This window comes from Rattus norvegicus, chromosome 5 (genome assembly GCF_036323735.1).
Source record: "Rattus norvegicus strain BN/NHsdMcwi chromosome 5, GRCr8, whole genome shotgun sequence".
Lineage (NCBI taxonomy): Eukaryota > Metazoa > Chordata > Mammalia > Rodentia > Muridae > Rattus > Rattus norvegicus.
In genome coordinates, this window is record NC_086023.1 from 127,243,484 (window position 1) to 127,259,621 (window position 16,138).

The 16,138-nt window shown below is 41.9% G+C and overlaps 1 protein-coding gene across 3 annotated transcripts in view; it reads right to left on the bottom strand.

The window, feature by feature from the left end:
• Lrrc42 (leucine rich repeat containing 42) overlaps positions 1 to 16,138 on the bottom strand; it is a 21,116-nt gene continuing 4,978 nt past the window's right edge. For all 3 annotated transcript variants that reach the window (NM_001025653.1, XM_006238503.5, XM_039109553.2), the window contains exons 2-8: positions 15,116 to 15,602; positions 8,146 to 8,277; positions 7,052 to 7,170; positions 5,859 to 5,947; positions 5,320 to 5,433; positions 2,281 to 2,365; positions 1 to 475 (exon numbers count right to left, since the gene is read on the bottom strand). In NM_001025653.1, coding sequence (NP_001020824.1) covers positions 222 to 475; positions 2,281 to 2,365; positions 5,320 to 5,433; positions 5,859 to 5,947; positions 7,052 to 7,170; positions 8,146 to 8,277; positions 15,116 to 15,588 — 1,266 coding nt within the window. In that variant the 5' untranslated portion in view covers positions 15,589 to 15,602 and the 3' untranslated portion in view covers positions 1 to 221. The remainder of the gene's footprint in view (positions 476 to 2,280; positions 2,366 to 5,319; positions 5,434 to 5,858; positions 5,948 to 7,051; positions 7,171 to 8,145; positions 8,278 to 15,115; positions 15,603 to 16,138) is intronic.

Sequence of the window (16,138 nt, forward strand, 5' to 3'; positions counted from 1 at the left end):
TTCAACGAGAGCAAAAGAGTTTATTTGAAAAAATTACTATGTATTGAAAATATACATTAGAAATTATTACAGACGTCCATAGCCTTCCCTCCCCCACCACAAAAGTAGAAATATCTGCTTGCTATGCTAATGCCAAAGGTAAATCCAAACCAAAAGAAAATCACCAGCAGTCCTCCACATCTCATGTGCTGAGGTGAGGGGGTATCAACTGTATGTGTCAGTCAGTAGGAATTGAGCAAATCCCAGTCTTCCACAGCCAGACACACACACTTCTGCTTAGCTGACTGCGGCGAGCTCTGCTCCTGCTCTGACTCCTCGAAAGCTCTCTTTTTGCTCTTCTTTGATTCTTGGCTCAACAGTGGCTCATGGCAGTCCGGAGCCTTCTCCCTATAGAACTGGAGTTTTCCAGAAGAGTTCATGTGGGTCTCTGCTAGGGGACATTTCCTTGAAGCTTCTGTGAGAGCTCGCTTCTGATCTGTAAAAATAAGAAGTGGGTGAGTTTTCTGTGCTCGTGGGCCAGGACCTGCCAAAGTCTGAGACCACCCAGGACTAAGACAAGGCCCTGGGGTGGTCTGGGCTGAATGCCCAGCAGCAAGGGCGGCAGATATACTACCACGGCAGAGGGAGAGGAGGGCGCTCACTGGGTTCAGTGACTCTAAAATACCTCAAGAATCCATTTTTTCAATTTCCTATGAATAAAAAATCTAGAATGACACAGAAATAAATAAATAAAATAATGTATACAAAGGGACAGTGTCGGGCACATCCTCAAGGCTAATAAGCTGTTGGCTTCCTTTTTCCTTTTCCAACCTGGACCTGACTCTGACCTCTGCCCCTGTAGTATGTGGTCTGCCCTAGGGCTCTGATTTGGTTACTGTTTCCTTCAGCTTATCGCTTAATTCTTTTTTTTTTTTTTTCTTTTTTCTTTTTTTCGGAGCTGGGGACCGAACCCAGGGCCTTGCACTTGCTAGGCAAGCGCTCTACCACTGAGCTAAATCCCCAACCCCCCGCTTAATTCTTTTTAAAGTGACAAAATGAACATTTTAACCAATCTCCAGAATCTCCAGAATGTTTCTATTTTCAGAGCTGATGGATCAGAGCCTTGTGCATGCTTATCAAGTATTCTGCCACAAGCTGCAGCCCCCCCTCCTCCAGAGCACTTTACTGCCTGCGTATGATGTGAATGTGCAGGCACATGTGGCAGTGCGTAGAGGTCAGAGGAGTCAGTGCTCTCCTTCCATCATGGGATCAAACTCAGGCTGCCAGGTTTGCATGGATGGCAAGCACCTTTTCCCAATGAGCCATCTCACCAGCCTACAGAACATTTTACCATACAAACTAAAAGTCTGTAGCTATTCAATAGAGATTCCTTAACCCTGCCCTCTAACTATTTCTCTTTCCCAGTGAACCTGGTTTTTCTGGGAAGCTCCCAAAGGAACAATCATAATACAGTACTTGTCCTTTCACCACTGCCTTATCTCATGTAGTCTTAATGCTCGTGTGTCAAAACGTCCTTACCTTTTAAAAAAACAAGAGACTGGGGCTGGAGAGATGCCTTAGTGGTTAAGAGCACTGGCTGCTCTTCCAGATGACCCAGCACCCACATGGCAGCCCACAGTTGTCTATGCCTCCAGGATCTGACTCCCTCACACAGACATACAAGTGCCAATGCATATAAAATAAATAATAAAAAGTTAAAGAAGAAAGATTTCTGTCATTTAATCATATGTAAGTGTGTGACTGTGTGCACATGGGAGCTGGAGTTTCAGGTGGTTGGAAGGCACAGATATGGCTGCTGCTGAACTGAATTCAGGTCCTCTGGAAGAGCACATGCACTCTTAACCGCTGAGAGCCATCTCCATCCCACAATGCTCTTGCTTTTTAAGACTTGGATCATACTCCCGTGTACATAAACACTGCATTCTGTTAACCCACCTGTCTGCTGCAGGGCGTGCAGATTAAAGTCTTTTTTCTCTCATGTTTGAGACTGAACACATGGCCTTGCCCGTGGAAAAACCCTTGATCCCTAAACAACATTCCTAGTCCTGCTTCCATCTGTTGGTGACAATTTTCTGTGCTGTTTTCTTTAGTGCCACCACAAGATACAAATAATAAGCAGCAGCCTTCCCAGTGGTGGTGCCTGCACCATGAGCTACGCTGAGGGAATGATCTGTCTTAGTGAATACTAGTACAACTCATTTTCCTACAGAGAGAAGACGAGCTGATTGTTTTAAAAGTATAAAAACCCAAGAGCAAAAACTCCAAAACGGAATTTCTCACAGAAGTACTGAGCTGCCTTTCGAGGCTCCGGATCTTTCCGCTGCCGCACCGCTTCCACGCTCACTCGCTCCCACTGCAGGACAATCTACAAGGAATTCGGAAAGACTTGAACACAAACAAAACCTTGCCTTTTTAAATCTCAAATTTTTCTCATCCCTCCTTGGCCCCTTCCCTTTTTTCTCCTTTTTGTTGTTTTCATTTTTTTGTACCAGGTAGGCAAGCACTATTCCTCCTAGTCTTTGCTCCCTTTCCTGAAACATAAACCTACTGATAACTGTTATTCGTAAGAATCAAGTCAGACTGGATCCAAAAATTTGTAAGTGCATACTACAGGCCAGCCTGCTGAGCTCACGCATGCCCAGTCCATCCTGTTCTAAGTAAGGAATCAACTGCAGGAACTGCACATCTTTAAATACTAAAAGCTAAAACCACAGTCACAGTATGTTTCACACAACCCCAGACCCTTATGCCTGCCATCTCTATGTGCCTATATAGGATGCCCATATTTCTATAGCCACACGTTACAAATGTAATTTTACTTACTAGCTACTGCTGCTTTCTTTAGAAATATGACTGGATATAATAAACTATACATGACAGAGTGAAAAGTAATCATTTCAACATATTTTGAGTAACAAGGACTTTGCATTTAATATTTCTTACTAATGCAATACAACGATCATAATGACCATGAGTGATGAAACACTTGCAGGATACAGAGCAGGTCAAGCACTAAGAATAGACCTCGCACAGTAGAACACACCTGCAGTTTCAGAACTATGAATCTAGGGCCAGCCTGGGATACGCAGTGAGACTCAAGATACAGACAGACAAAACCACAAACCGTTAAGAGCACATTTACTAGCCAGACAGGCCATAGCTAGGGATCTAACTTCTGAGTCTCACTTTCTTGACATGTTGAATAGAGCTTAGTAATGGTATGCATTCCACAGGGCTGGTACAAGGACTCCATAGAGGGTCTATCAGTGTCTGTTATGCAGAAAGCACTTGGAACATATTAGTTATGGATCCTTCAATGATATTTCCTGGTCCCGGAAATGGGTACTAATCTAAGGGAAGCCAAAATGGACTAAATCAATTTGGTGACTGGGTAGAAAATAAAGACACTGTCCTTCCAGCAGCAGAAACAGAAGGGCTAACTGTGAATCCAGAAAAAGAAAACAAGTTTGGACAAACTGACTTTGAGGTGCCAGGAAGATACTTGTAGGTAATATTTGGGGGGTTGGGGATTTAGCTCAGTGGTAGAGCACTTGCCTAGCAAGCGCAAGGCCCTGGGTTCGGTCCCCAGCTCCGGAAAAAAAGAAAAAAGAAAAGAAAAAAAATATTTGGGAATACAAATGGCTTTTGATAGATTGGTCTTCCTTTCAGGACACTGAGAAACAGAGGCATAAAAGGGAAGGAGGAATCAGCTAAGGCAGAAAAACCCCAAGGCATGCATGTCTATATTTAAGGCCATGGAAGGGGAACACTAGGCTACTTGGCAGCTTCCAGAGACACTTAAAGTAGAGCAGTGGAGGCCAAAACCAGACTGCAAGGGAAGGCAGCAAGGGGTGTGAGAGCTAAGAGCAAAGAGAATGCAGATGCCCTGGTGGTGAGGGACTCACTAGAGTAAGGATAACGGACATTTACATAGAGAAAGAAAGCACCACCAGAAGGTGACACAGGGGATGAGGTGGTGAGGAAGCCAGGGAAATGCAATATGACAAAGGAAGTTGAAGGCTTTCAGGAATAAGACTGAAAGAAGAAATAAACAAACAAGGGCTTACCACTAAAATAAACTTGCATAGTTATTTCCTTAAAAAAAAATAAAGGAAGTAAAAGGTGGAGAAGTGGAGAACTTTGGAGACAGTCGTACAGCTAGCTACTAAGTTTATGAGGCTCGACTCTCAACTCTCAGTCTCTGGCCCCACAACCTATGTTCTTTCTACCACGTTACTTGCTACCAACCTGAGGGAGGTCTTGGCAAGAGCCATGTGTCCCCCAGATGCACCTACGATGGAATCTGGGTCCACTCTGGCAATTACTGAACCATGCCCAACTGGAGCCAGCTCCAAATGGTTCTAACACACTTGACACAGGTCCCCCTTCTTATCTACTGGGAGGTGATGCTATCTGTGTTCAGGCTGGTAGATAGATTTTCCACCATGCCTTCTGGCTCAGAGCCAAGGAAGAACTCAGGATAAAGTTGTCCATGCTTCTGCCAAGAAACAACAGATAGGTGTCTGAAGGGGAAGGTGCCCACACAGGTAAGCTGCTATCTACCTGGTACCTTTTGACTTTCTATTTAAAGCTATACTTTATCACCAGGGAAAGGCATTACAAAGTCAAGAGAAACTCAAAAGTTAGATCTTTCACTGGCAAAAGGCAAGAGAGCGAAAGCTCAAAGAGACTCCTCATGAAGGCTCTGGGAAAAGAAAAGAACAGTCAGATTTGAAATCTTTACAGTGTGACACCAGTTAATTCTCTCTGGAATACAGCACACTGTGAAGACAACAGATCAGGAACACCCCCCAGCCCCCTTTTTGCTTAGTGAGTCATAATTTACTTATTTCCTGAATCATTTGTAGAATAAGATGACTTTCTAGGGCTGGAGAGATGGCTCAGCGGTTTAAGAGCACCCGACTGCTCTTCCAGAGGTCATGAGTTCAATTCCCAGCAACCACATGGTGGCTCACAACCATCTGTAAAGAGATCCGATGCCCTCTTCTGGTGTGTCTGAAGACAGCTACAGTGTACTTATATATAATAAATAAATAAATCTTTAAAAAAAAAAAGATGACTTTCTAGGCATGAGGCCCGGTCAGTCTCTCAACCAAAGCAGGCTAGTATTAAGATCTGAGGTCCAACACTACTCCTTCCTTAAGTAGATGGGTCAGTAGAGACTATCACCACTGATGACTGAAGAGACAACAGGACAACTGAGGTAAAAAGTATCAAAGGGATCATGTTTCTGTGACATCCAGGTACCTAGAATGAAAGAGAGCAGCTGTACTAACTCTAGTGAAAAGCCTGGCATACCTGGTCAGCCCAGCCCTCTGTTTTACAGTTACTGTGATCAAATTCCTTCAAAGGCACTTTGGAGTGAACAAGGCCTATGTGTGTCCGGAGCTTGTCCTTAACGGCTTTGATATCCTAGTGAGAAAGAAACACCAGAGACATGAATGAATTTTCCAATTCTGACTTGTTTTTAGTAGCAAAGACCACCATAAATTAGGTATGGTGGTGCACACCTATACTTCCAACACTCTGGAGACTGAAGCAGGAGGATCATGCATTCCAAACCACCCTGGGCTAGCCAACCAGACCAAAATGCCAAATGCTAGGCATGGTGACATTTGCCTGTGACCCTAATATTCAATAAGCTAAGGATAGCCATGAGTCTGAGGCCAGCCTAGGCTACATGGGAAATTCAAGCCCAGGAAGGGCTACATAGTAACACTGTATCTCAAAAACAAAAGAGAATAAGACCATCATAAATACTAGCTCTTTTTAAACATCAAGCTGTAAAAGAAGCAAAGTCCCATATCATAAAGCCTATAAGAGACCAAATGCCTTACCTTTAGTCCTGTTCCAGAGATATCCAAGCAGTTTAGTTTTCTAAAAGAAAATAGGTATCCAATTCCAGCATCTGTTATCTCAGGGTTACCTAGACATCAAAAACAAGGCAGCATTCTGTCATAACTGTTGGAAAAAACCCCCACAGTAAGCTCAGAGGAAAGCACCCAGGCATCAATGAGCGGAGTGCATGAGAGTTCCAGAGTGAATTCAGTATGAATTCTTATTTTTTCTACTTGCAACGTGAAGCAACCACACTAGATCCTTCACAGTCCAACTACCTAGGACTCAGATGAGCAAAAAAAAAAAAAAAAAAAAAAAAAAAAAAAAAAAAAAAAAAAAAACATGACTAAGGCAGTTAATCCCACAGTCAATTAGGAGCAGAACTACTCAAATGGGGCATACTATCCTGCTCCTCACCAATTCACTTCTCAAGTAATTACGGGCATGTGCTCAGTCTGAGAAGATTTTCAGAGTACTTACAAAGGGACCATCACTGCTCTTACTACTATCTTGATTTTCAGAAGCTTTTCTTACATACTGCCTTTTCACCTCAGAGAGTACTGCTCTAGCCGTCCCGTCTAGGAACACTAAGCATAGTGCCAGCGATACAGCAGATGCTCAAGTAGGTAGAGGGGATTCAGCAACATTACTGTGCAGAGGCCAAAACCAAGGCTCAGAAGTCAAGTAACTTGCCCAAGGGTACAAAACCACCTGCTGCCCTAGCCTCTGCGGTTTCTACTCACTGGGAACCAACCCACCTTGCCACAGATGGTATTACAGGACTCCCAAACTGCTGGCTTCCTATCACTGGAGTCAAGTTAATCTTAAGTTACCACAAGAGTGATTAATTCTGCTTCTTACTAGGTAAATACTGAGAAAAAGAATGTAGCTGACAGACACCATGGTTCAGAGAATCAAAGTAGAGCCAAATGCCCTTATGGATGCTCTTACCGTAGCAGAAGGACCCTGCTGGCTATATGCTGAGTGGCATGGGAAATCTGAAGGGCCTTTTCCCTCTCTGTAGGAAGTGGTGATAATCTTCAAAAGGCACTGGGCCAGGAGTCAAGAGCTGTTGGCCTCAGTTCTGTCACTGGACTGTTATGGCTCCTAGATCAGCTTGTCTTTTATCTCCTCACATAGGGGATCAATGACCCTAAAGCCATTCCCCAGACACTAACACCCAGTAACTTACAAGACAGGTCTAACAGCGTTAGATTCTCAAGGCCTCTTTTCAGCACCCGTACTGGCGCTGTCATTTTCCGAATGCCTGCATCTGATAAGCAATTATCCTTCAAGTGGAGCTGAGTTACACTAGAGAAACAAAGGCCATAAAAGTATCACTTAATGAATGTTTAAGAACATACTTGGAAACATTTCACTTATAACATAAAATATTAACATCTCTAAATATTATAAAAGTTCACCCAAATCCCACTAAAATATTCTTCTGTTTCCAACTGTCCTTTCCTGCTGATATTCTTGAATTTCTGTAAATTTTTAAAAATAAATTTTAGGGCTGGAGAGATGGCTCAGTGGTTAAGAGCACTGACTGCTCTTCTAGAGGTCTTGAGTTCAATTCTCAGCAACCACATGGTGGCTCAAAACCATCTGTAATGGGATCTGATGCCCTCCTCTGGTGTGTGTCCAAAGACACAGTTACAGTGTACTCATATGCATAAAATAAGTACATCTTTAAAAAAAAATAATGACGGTTACTTAGAAGCTGGACATGGTGGAGCACACCTAGCACTAGGGAGGCAAAGCCTGGCAGATCTCTGCGTTGGAGGCCAGCCTGGTCTACAGAATGAGTTCTAGGACAGCCAGGGCTCTGTTACACAAATACTTTCTCGAAAAAAACCAAAAACCAAAAATAAACAAACCCCCAAACCAAACCAAAAAAAGTTATTTAGAAAAAAGAACAAATTATCATTCCTAAGAGCTTTCCAATCTATACTGCTATATCAAGTGAACAGAAGTTGAAAAGGTTTTTAGAAAAAAAATTAGTAAATAATACAGGAAAGTAATCCTTAAAATGATCCCACTAGACCATCCTTTAAAAATAAAACAGGGCCTGGAGATGGCTCAGCAGTTATGAGTACTGGCTGCTCTTCTAGAGGACCCAGGTTCAATTCCCAGCATCCACATGGTAGCTCACAATGGTCTGTAACTCCTGATCCAGGGGATCTGACACCTTCACACAGATATACATGCAGTTAAACCACCACTGTACAGAAGATAAAAATAAGTAAATATACAAAACATTTACAAGTAACAGTGAGCTGGTACCTGGACAGGGCCTCATTGGTGAGATGTTCTAGAAGTTCATGCTCATCTCCAAGCCAGCAACAAGATAGATCCAGGCGGGTCAGCTCCCGGAAAGACTTGATCTCTTCAAGTTTTTCTGCAACCACCAAATACCTGTGCAGTGTGGAGAGCTGTCAACAGCTTGCCTTTATCTTTTCAAACATTCGGGTTGTGACTTGGTGCCAGTCAACATGACATCGTCCCAAATACCAAGAAATAAGCACATACACTGATGACTATCACATGGGTTGGTCTAATTAGTAAATAGCTCAAAAAAACCTTTGTATATGACAATAGAATAAACATTTTTCAATAAACAGAAAAGTATGAGCAAAGGCAAACCACAAGGAAAAAAATCCAGCTGGTAATTAGCCAGACCTTCATGGTAGCGCTGGATTTCACCTGGGAAATTCCAAACTTACTCCCTTTTCTTTTTCTTTTTTTCGAGGAAGGGTCTTCCTCTGTAGTTTAGGCTGGACTTGATTTAAAAGTCTTTTGCTTCAATTAGTAGCATGAGCCCAGGCTTTAATCTGCATATACTAAAAAGTGTTTCAAAAACTATCTAGCACACGGCATTTTATCTTTCTACCGAGGCTGTAGCTTGAGCACCCGTCCACACCACTGGATCTGTTCCCCTAACTACCTCAAAGTATGCTGCAGCATGACTCTCATTTAGATGCTTATTAAGACAAACTATGAACATAAGTGACTTAATTACACTGGAGCACCTTGCCAAGCTGTTACCAGGAAGCATCAGGGAGGCCTCTGGAGAGGAAGAGATCAAAATGCATTCCACAGTCTGGCTGGGCTCTGCTCTGCCTTCTAGTTGTTCATCTATTTCTAATGAGGTCAACAGAAAAAAAATGAAAGGGGTTAGGTGTGACAGAACAGGATACTAGGGAAGCCTGACTGTGGCCAGAGCACCCACTTCTCATCTACTTTCCTCTTGGAGGCCTGTGACTCCTACAGCGGGAGAATATGCTAGGATTAGTGAGAGCACACAGCACCCTTACTCAGCAGGATCTTAACTGCCAAAACCAGGATGGATAATCAGAAGGGAAGAATGGGGTGGAGCTTTCCCTTCCTAGATCCAAATGAAATTATCAGTATTAAACTGACGACTGGCCTAGTAGGTAAACGGCTGAGGTGCAGGATCCTTTTTAAATTGAAAAGTTTAAGCTGCCTGGAGAGAGCTCAGCTGGGTACACAAGTAAGCATTACTTACCCAGACTACTGTAGCTGCACTGAAAATAAAGCTGCTCTCTACCCTCTGATCACAGTTCTGAAGTGTTAGTGGGGACTCTGGGGGTTACTGGCAATTAGAGAAAGGAAAACAGGTCCTTTGATCAATTACCATTGGATTTTTAGTAATGCTGAAATTAAGGGTGAAGAATATAATACTGTGTAATGTGATTAAGAAACACTGTGGAACTCAAGCTGAGGATAGGTACAGACAATACTACATGCTAATCTAGGACAGAAGGCTCCAGATTCTTGTTTGCAGCTTGTCTTCCAAATGACCTCTGAAGGCTCAAAGAGTAAAGAAACAACAGAACACAAACACACATATTTTAGTGCAAAACAGACCTGAGTTTGAATTCTTTTTTATTTTTTTTGTGGGTGAAGAAGCAGAGACAGAGACAGATTGGGGAGAGAATGAGAAGATAGTTCTTTCTTTCCGTGTTTATGTGAGCTGCAGGAGTCACTGGGAGGTGTCATTCTTTACCTACTGAGCCACATTGCTGGGCCCAGTCTGTATTCAAACAGCTTTAATTATTTGCTCCATCACTTGACCCTTTTGAGCTTCAATTTTTCCAACTATAAAACTGCACCTTCTCATTCTTTCTTACCAAATTAAGAAAAAAAAAACATTTATGAAGTATATGGTCCACCCTTTAAATAGAAGTGATTATTACTACTTTGTTAACATAGAGTGATATCTTAAGAAAAATGTACTTGCTCTCTGTGACCACCATTAGGTTTAAAATATGAGGGAGTTTTGTCTGCCTGGCACCCCCCCTCCCCGCCATAAAGACACGGCCTTCTTTCAGCAGGCAGCTTCTGGGCCTAATGAGGTGCTCCCACCTGCCCGATTCTCTTATTGTCAATTATTTTCTCAAAGTTCTTTCCTCTGGCCTGACCTCCTTTGTGTTGTTACAAACACCTCTGCTACTGTAGCTCTAGATTGCAAACATCTCTACAGCCCTTGCTCTCTAATGTTCTTCTGATTAGTCAAAAGAGAGGGTTTTGGTCACAACTGTAAACTCACTTGTACCTGCACAAAAGTGCAAAGTTTGGAATTTAACAAAATACAATCTGAAAGATTATACTGAAAATGTTCCCTATATTTTATTACAAATACATGATCAATATAAATACAAAATACAGGATAAGGTAATGGGGGAGGGATTAAGAAACTACAGAAGCTGGGCAGTGGTGGGACATGCCTTTATGCCTTTAATCCCAGGACTTGGGAGGCAGAGGCAGGAGGATCTACAGGGTGTGTTCCAGGAAAGCCAGGGCTACAGAGAGACCCTGTCTCAAAAAACCAAGAAAACAAAATTACAGAAAGTACAAAGAAAATAAAACCAATTATAATTTTCCCTCACAGACATTAGGTTTTTTCTTTCAACAATATATAAAAATATTTTTTAAACAAAATTTAAAAAAGTCACTACCTTGAATGTAATCACAAGTAGAATGTGAAAATAATTTTTTTTTTAAAAAAAAAAATAATGGTATCTGGCCCTCAAAATGGCCCAGTGAGTAAAGCATTTGCCATTCAGGTTTCATGACTTGGGAGTTCAATCCCTCACATCAACCAAAAAGGTGGAAAGAAAGAACTAACTCCACACAGTTGTTTTCTCACCTCCATGCACATCACAGCACACAGCATATGCCATGTCATACTCGCATCTACTAAAGTGTACAATAATAAAGTGGGTTTTTAAAAGCCCACGTGCATCTGGGCATGGTGATACATGCCATTAATCCCAGAACTCGGAAGGGAGAGGCAGGCAGGTCTCTGATTTCAAGACCAGTCTAGTTTATTCAGTAAGTTAGGGCTACACAGAAAAGGTCTGTCTTGAAAAAATAAATAAGTAAAAAAGCCCATTTGTGGGGGCTGGGGATTTAGCTCAGTGGTAGAGCGCTTACCTAGGAAGCGCAAGGCCCTGGGTTCGGTCCCCAGCTCCGAAAAAAAACAAAAACAAAACAAAACAAAACAAAAAAAAGCCCATTTATCTAAAGAAAGAATAATAAAAAAAAATCTTAGAAACGGGGTTTTGCTAATAGCTCTGTTTGGCCTTGTCCTGGCTCCATCGCTTGCCTTAAACTCACGGTGCTCTTCCTGCCTCAGCCTCCTGAGTGCTGGGATTACAGAGTTAGTCCATATTTGTAGGTTCATTATTTTCTTTTTCTTTTTTTATTCATTTATTATATATAAGTACACTGTAGCTGTCTTCAGATACACCAGAAGAGGGCATCGGATCTCCTTACAGATGGTTGTGAGCCACCATGTGGTTGCTGGGAATTGAACTCATGATTTGTGGAAGAGCAGTCGGGTGCTCTTAACTGCTGAGCCATCTCTCCAGCCCGCTAGGTTCATTATTTTCATTTGTCACATTCTGACCATCATTTAAATTATCTGACTATACCATAATCTGCCCAACAAATTCTCTAGCTTTCAGCTTCTCACTGCTACAAAAAAAGTGTTATCAGATTGAATACATTTTAAAAAATATTTATTATTTGGATTTTTTGTTTGAGATAGGGTCTCACTATGTGGTACTGACTATCCTGGAACTCTAGATTAGACCTCACAGAGATCTGCCTGTCTTTGCCTCCTGAACGTTGGGATTAAAGGTGTGGGCTACCATGTCCAGCTTAAAAGTTATTTTTAAGCGAAGTCCTCACTATGCCATCTAAGCTGGCAATGAACTGGGCCTTTGGCTCCAGGGCTGCAGCTGTGCGCCATTATGATTAGGCTCACAAGAGAGGCTCTTTCCCCTGTCCAGTTTCACCTCCTGTTTTTGCCTGAAGCCAGGAGTAAGAAGAGAAACAAGAAGGTTGAATCCTTTCACTGTGTAACTTCATTTGCAACAATCACCTACTTGGAGTCCAAATTTCTCCTGTAAGATAGATGTTGCTCTCTAGGGTGATCACCATGCTTGCTGAAACAGTCTTAATATGCAGAATTATGGGCTAAGCATGGTGGTCCATGCCTGTATACTCAGACAAAGCAGTGGAGGGAGGATTAGCCATGAGTTTGAGGCCAGCTGGATTTACACTGAGTTTTGGGCAAGCGCAGCTTCATAGAAAGACCTGTCTCAAAAAACCTAAGCAAACAAAGTGAACTAGATGTTGAACAAATCATGTAGTTGTTTTTAGGTCTCTCAGTACACACTGCAAACTACTTTCTAGAAATGTTACACGCACCTATTATTTTGGTACTGGAGCTGTTATATTATTTATATGCTCATCAAATGTGAATTAAAAGTGTTATTATCACAATCTAACAATCAGAATACAGAATACTACGGACAAACAGCATTTTCTTTCTTTCTTTCTTTCTTTCTTTTTTTTTTTTTTTTTTTTCGGAGCTGGGGACTGAACCCAGGGCCTTGCGCTTGCTAGGCAAACGCTCTACCACTGAGCTAAATCCCCAACCCCCAGCATTTTCAAAAGCATGGGAACTATTAAGACTGTAAAGATAACTGGAGAACATGGGAAAGTAGAATACCAGTTATAGAGCATGTACTTTCTTTTTTTTTTTTTTTTTGGTTCTTTTTTTCGGAGCTGGGGACCGAACCCAGGGCCTTGCGCTTCCTAGGTAAGCGCTCTACCACTGAGCCAAATCCCCAGCCCCGAGCATGTACTTTCTTAATGAAGGAAAGTATGTCTTTGAACATTATTGCTGTGGTAGGATTGTAAAGTTTTTCATTTTAGTTTTATATATTCTCAATATGGAGTTTTTATACATAATTCTGCTTTTCACCCTGCTAATTTTCTAGAATAAACAAAATTACTTGGAATAAAGTACAGGAGTGAGGCAGCACAAGGTTGCCCATGCCTATAACAGCACCCAGGAGGCTGAGGCACCAGTTTGGCAGTATAAGGCCAACCTGAGCTAATTAATACAAGATCCTACCAAGGAAGGAAAGAATAAGGGAGGTGGAGGGATAAAATGTGAAATAAATTGGCTTTGTCATTCAGCAAGATAAGTGTTTTCCTTTCATTGGCAGCATTCCCATGTAGGCCATAGCACAGACAGTTCAGGAAATGCCTGCTTTGTGTTAAGTCCAAGGTTCTGTTCTTTGTGTCCTCTGGCCTAATCCTTTTAAAGCAACATATGCAACCTGCCCTGGGGTAAAATCATTAACTCCATGAACCAATTAAGTAAAGACTAGTTACACTTTTCTTCGTGTTGTATGAATTTTATATTTTGTTATTGCTTTCTCTTTTGTACACTTCTTGTTTGGCTTCTTTTTTTGGGGGGGGGGGTTAACCTGTGTACCCCTGGATGTACTAGAACTCACTCTGTAGACCAGGATGGCCTCACACTTAGAGATCCACCTATCTCTGTCTCCTGAGTGCTAGGACTAAAGATGTGCTGTTTGGCTTCATTTTATAGGTCATATTTATTACTCATCTGAACCGTAAACTGGTAGCCTGGGGAATGTGGTTCACATAGACACTATACTAGTATGTATTAGGTCTTGGGTTGGATCTTCAGTATCACACACATAAAAAATGAATTAATAGCAAGCTGCCTTTTAATCATAAAAAAATTCAGATGGTTCACTATAAAACTGTCTACAACACTGACCACAATGATTTTCAAATTATGTGAAGAAAGAAAGTTACACAGGTTTATAAAACATGTAGTCCTCTACATTTCCAGCTCGACAAACTGGAAAGAGATGTTAAATGTTCAAAGTATCTCTGGAATGAGATAAAAGTGGCTGGGCTCAGGGAAGGAAGCAGGACAGGGAGAGACGTTATAGTCTTCTGTACTCATGTTTGAACTGTTTGCCAGGGCCATTTTTACTCTTTTAAAAAAAAGTAGATGTTCTCAAAGTTTTCTTAAATGATAATGAAATAAATATTTTAAATAAATGCAAAAAAGTACATGAACAAAGGCAAATCAGTTACAAGGGAAAAGTCTGCTCTGTAAGGAGACAGGCCTGGATGTTGGGAGCATTTCCAAACTTCAGGATGTTTGAAATTTTAATCATGTGTTTTAAAAATGTTACCTTTAATCTAACAATCAATATCTAGTGTTCTCAAAACTGAAAAAGGACCAAGAACTCTGAGTACTAATCTTATTCCCAAGGCTATACCAAGAGATATTTGGCAGGTCATAAATTTCCTGTATTCTCTTATGAGAAAAGTTGACTCCAAGGGAGCAAGATGGAATACGCCTATACCTAAAAGTTGAAGAAGAGAACAGAACAGGTTTTTTGTTCTTTTTTTTTCAAGACAGTGTTTCTCTATGTAATAGCCCTGACTGTCCTGGAAATTGTTCTGAAGAGCAGGCTAGCCTTGAACTCTGAGATCCACCTGCCTCTTCCTCCCGAGTGCTGAGGTTAAAGGTGTGGACCACCATCACTTGGCGAGCCTAGTGGTTCTCTACCAGCCTGGGGCAATATAGCAAGACCATATCTTAAGGAAAAAGGAACAAGAAGTTGGTTGCCAAGTATTTTTATCTATTAGAAAAGCTGTGGTAGCCAGCCGAACAGAACATTTTAAAACAAGGCTAAATGTTGTCTAAGAGATGAGAGAAAGACAGGTGATCCCCTGCTGCCTCCCCAACCTCTCTGTACTTTAAAGGTTTAAGTGTGAAATCGAAAGTACTGTTTGATGGTAGAGCTTATGAGCCCACTAAGCCCCAGTCGGGGCTTGACAGGATAAACATCCACTAAAGTACTCACTAGCTAATGAGAATACCCACCTGTTTCGCAAGCACAGTGAGCAAAGCACCAGACTTCCATAGGCCTCAGTGAATTTCTGTAAAGCCCTCAGCCCTGCACCTGGCTCTGTGAATTTCTGTCTGGCTTCAGCAGCAGAAAATAACTTCTCAGCAATCTGCTCAGGAAAGCCAATAAGGGAATCAATGTGATCAACATTGTCGGAGATGAAGCCCAGCACCAGGCTGAAGAGGGATTTAGCAGAGTAGCGCAGATTCCCCTCTCGGGTGTACGTGAAAATGAAGTGATCAGTTTTCTCTTTCTGTGCAGTGTCGTCTTCCCTGTTCATGCATAGCTCCACAGAAAAGCCTTTGGGAAAGAGTCTGAAAGGCCGTGGCTTCTGCAGGCTGTTCTTAACACCATCCAAGGCCAGACTGACCATGTGGAGCTGCCCATTTTCTCGAACATAGATGGGCCCCGGATCCAGGTGGGCTTCTGAGTTGAGGTAGTAAGCCATTGCCTTGGTTGCAACTGTGAAAGCAATGAGCCCGGAAGCAAATCCAATTAGAATGTCATCTGCAGTATGAACTTCACCTGGCTGTGCCCACAGCTTTATGATCCTCCCACCATGATGAAAGCAAGACTCCCCAATTGCTGAGAGCTTTATCACTATGAGGCTGTTCCACTGTTTCTACCCGAAGTGCCTCTTTTCCATTTTTCTCACGATTTAGTAATCTACTCATCTTTCAGAACTTTGAGCTCAAATTTCATTTCTAAAATTCACCCAGAAGTTACAAAAAATGCCAGCAACAATACTTTTTTTTTTTCCTTTTTTTCGGAGCTGGGGACCGAACCCAGGGCTTCAAGCGCTCTACCACTGAGCTAAATCTCCAACCCCAACAATACTTTTAGAACTAGATTTACAGCTGCATAACTTATGTTAGCAATGAGGAACATCCTAAATGCTCAACACTGAGTATTAATAAACAAAGCATACAGTATTTCATCAGATGTTATAAGCCCACAAAATTCTGGAATTAAAAAATGTTTACACACAGTAAAAAGGA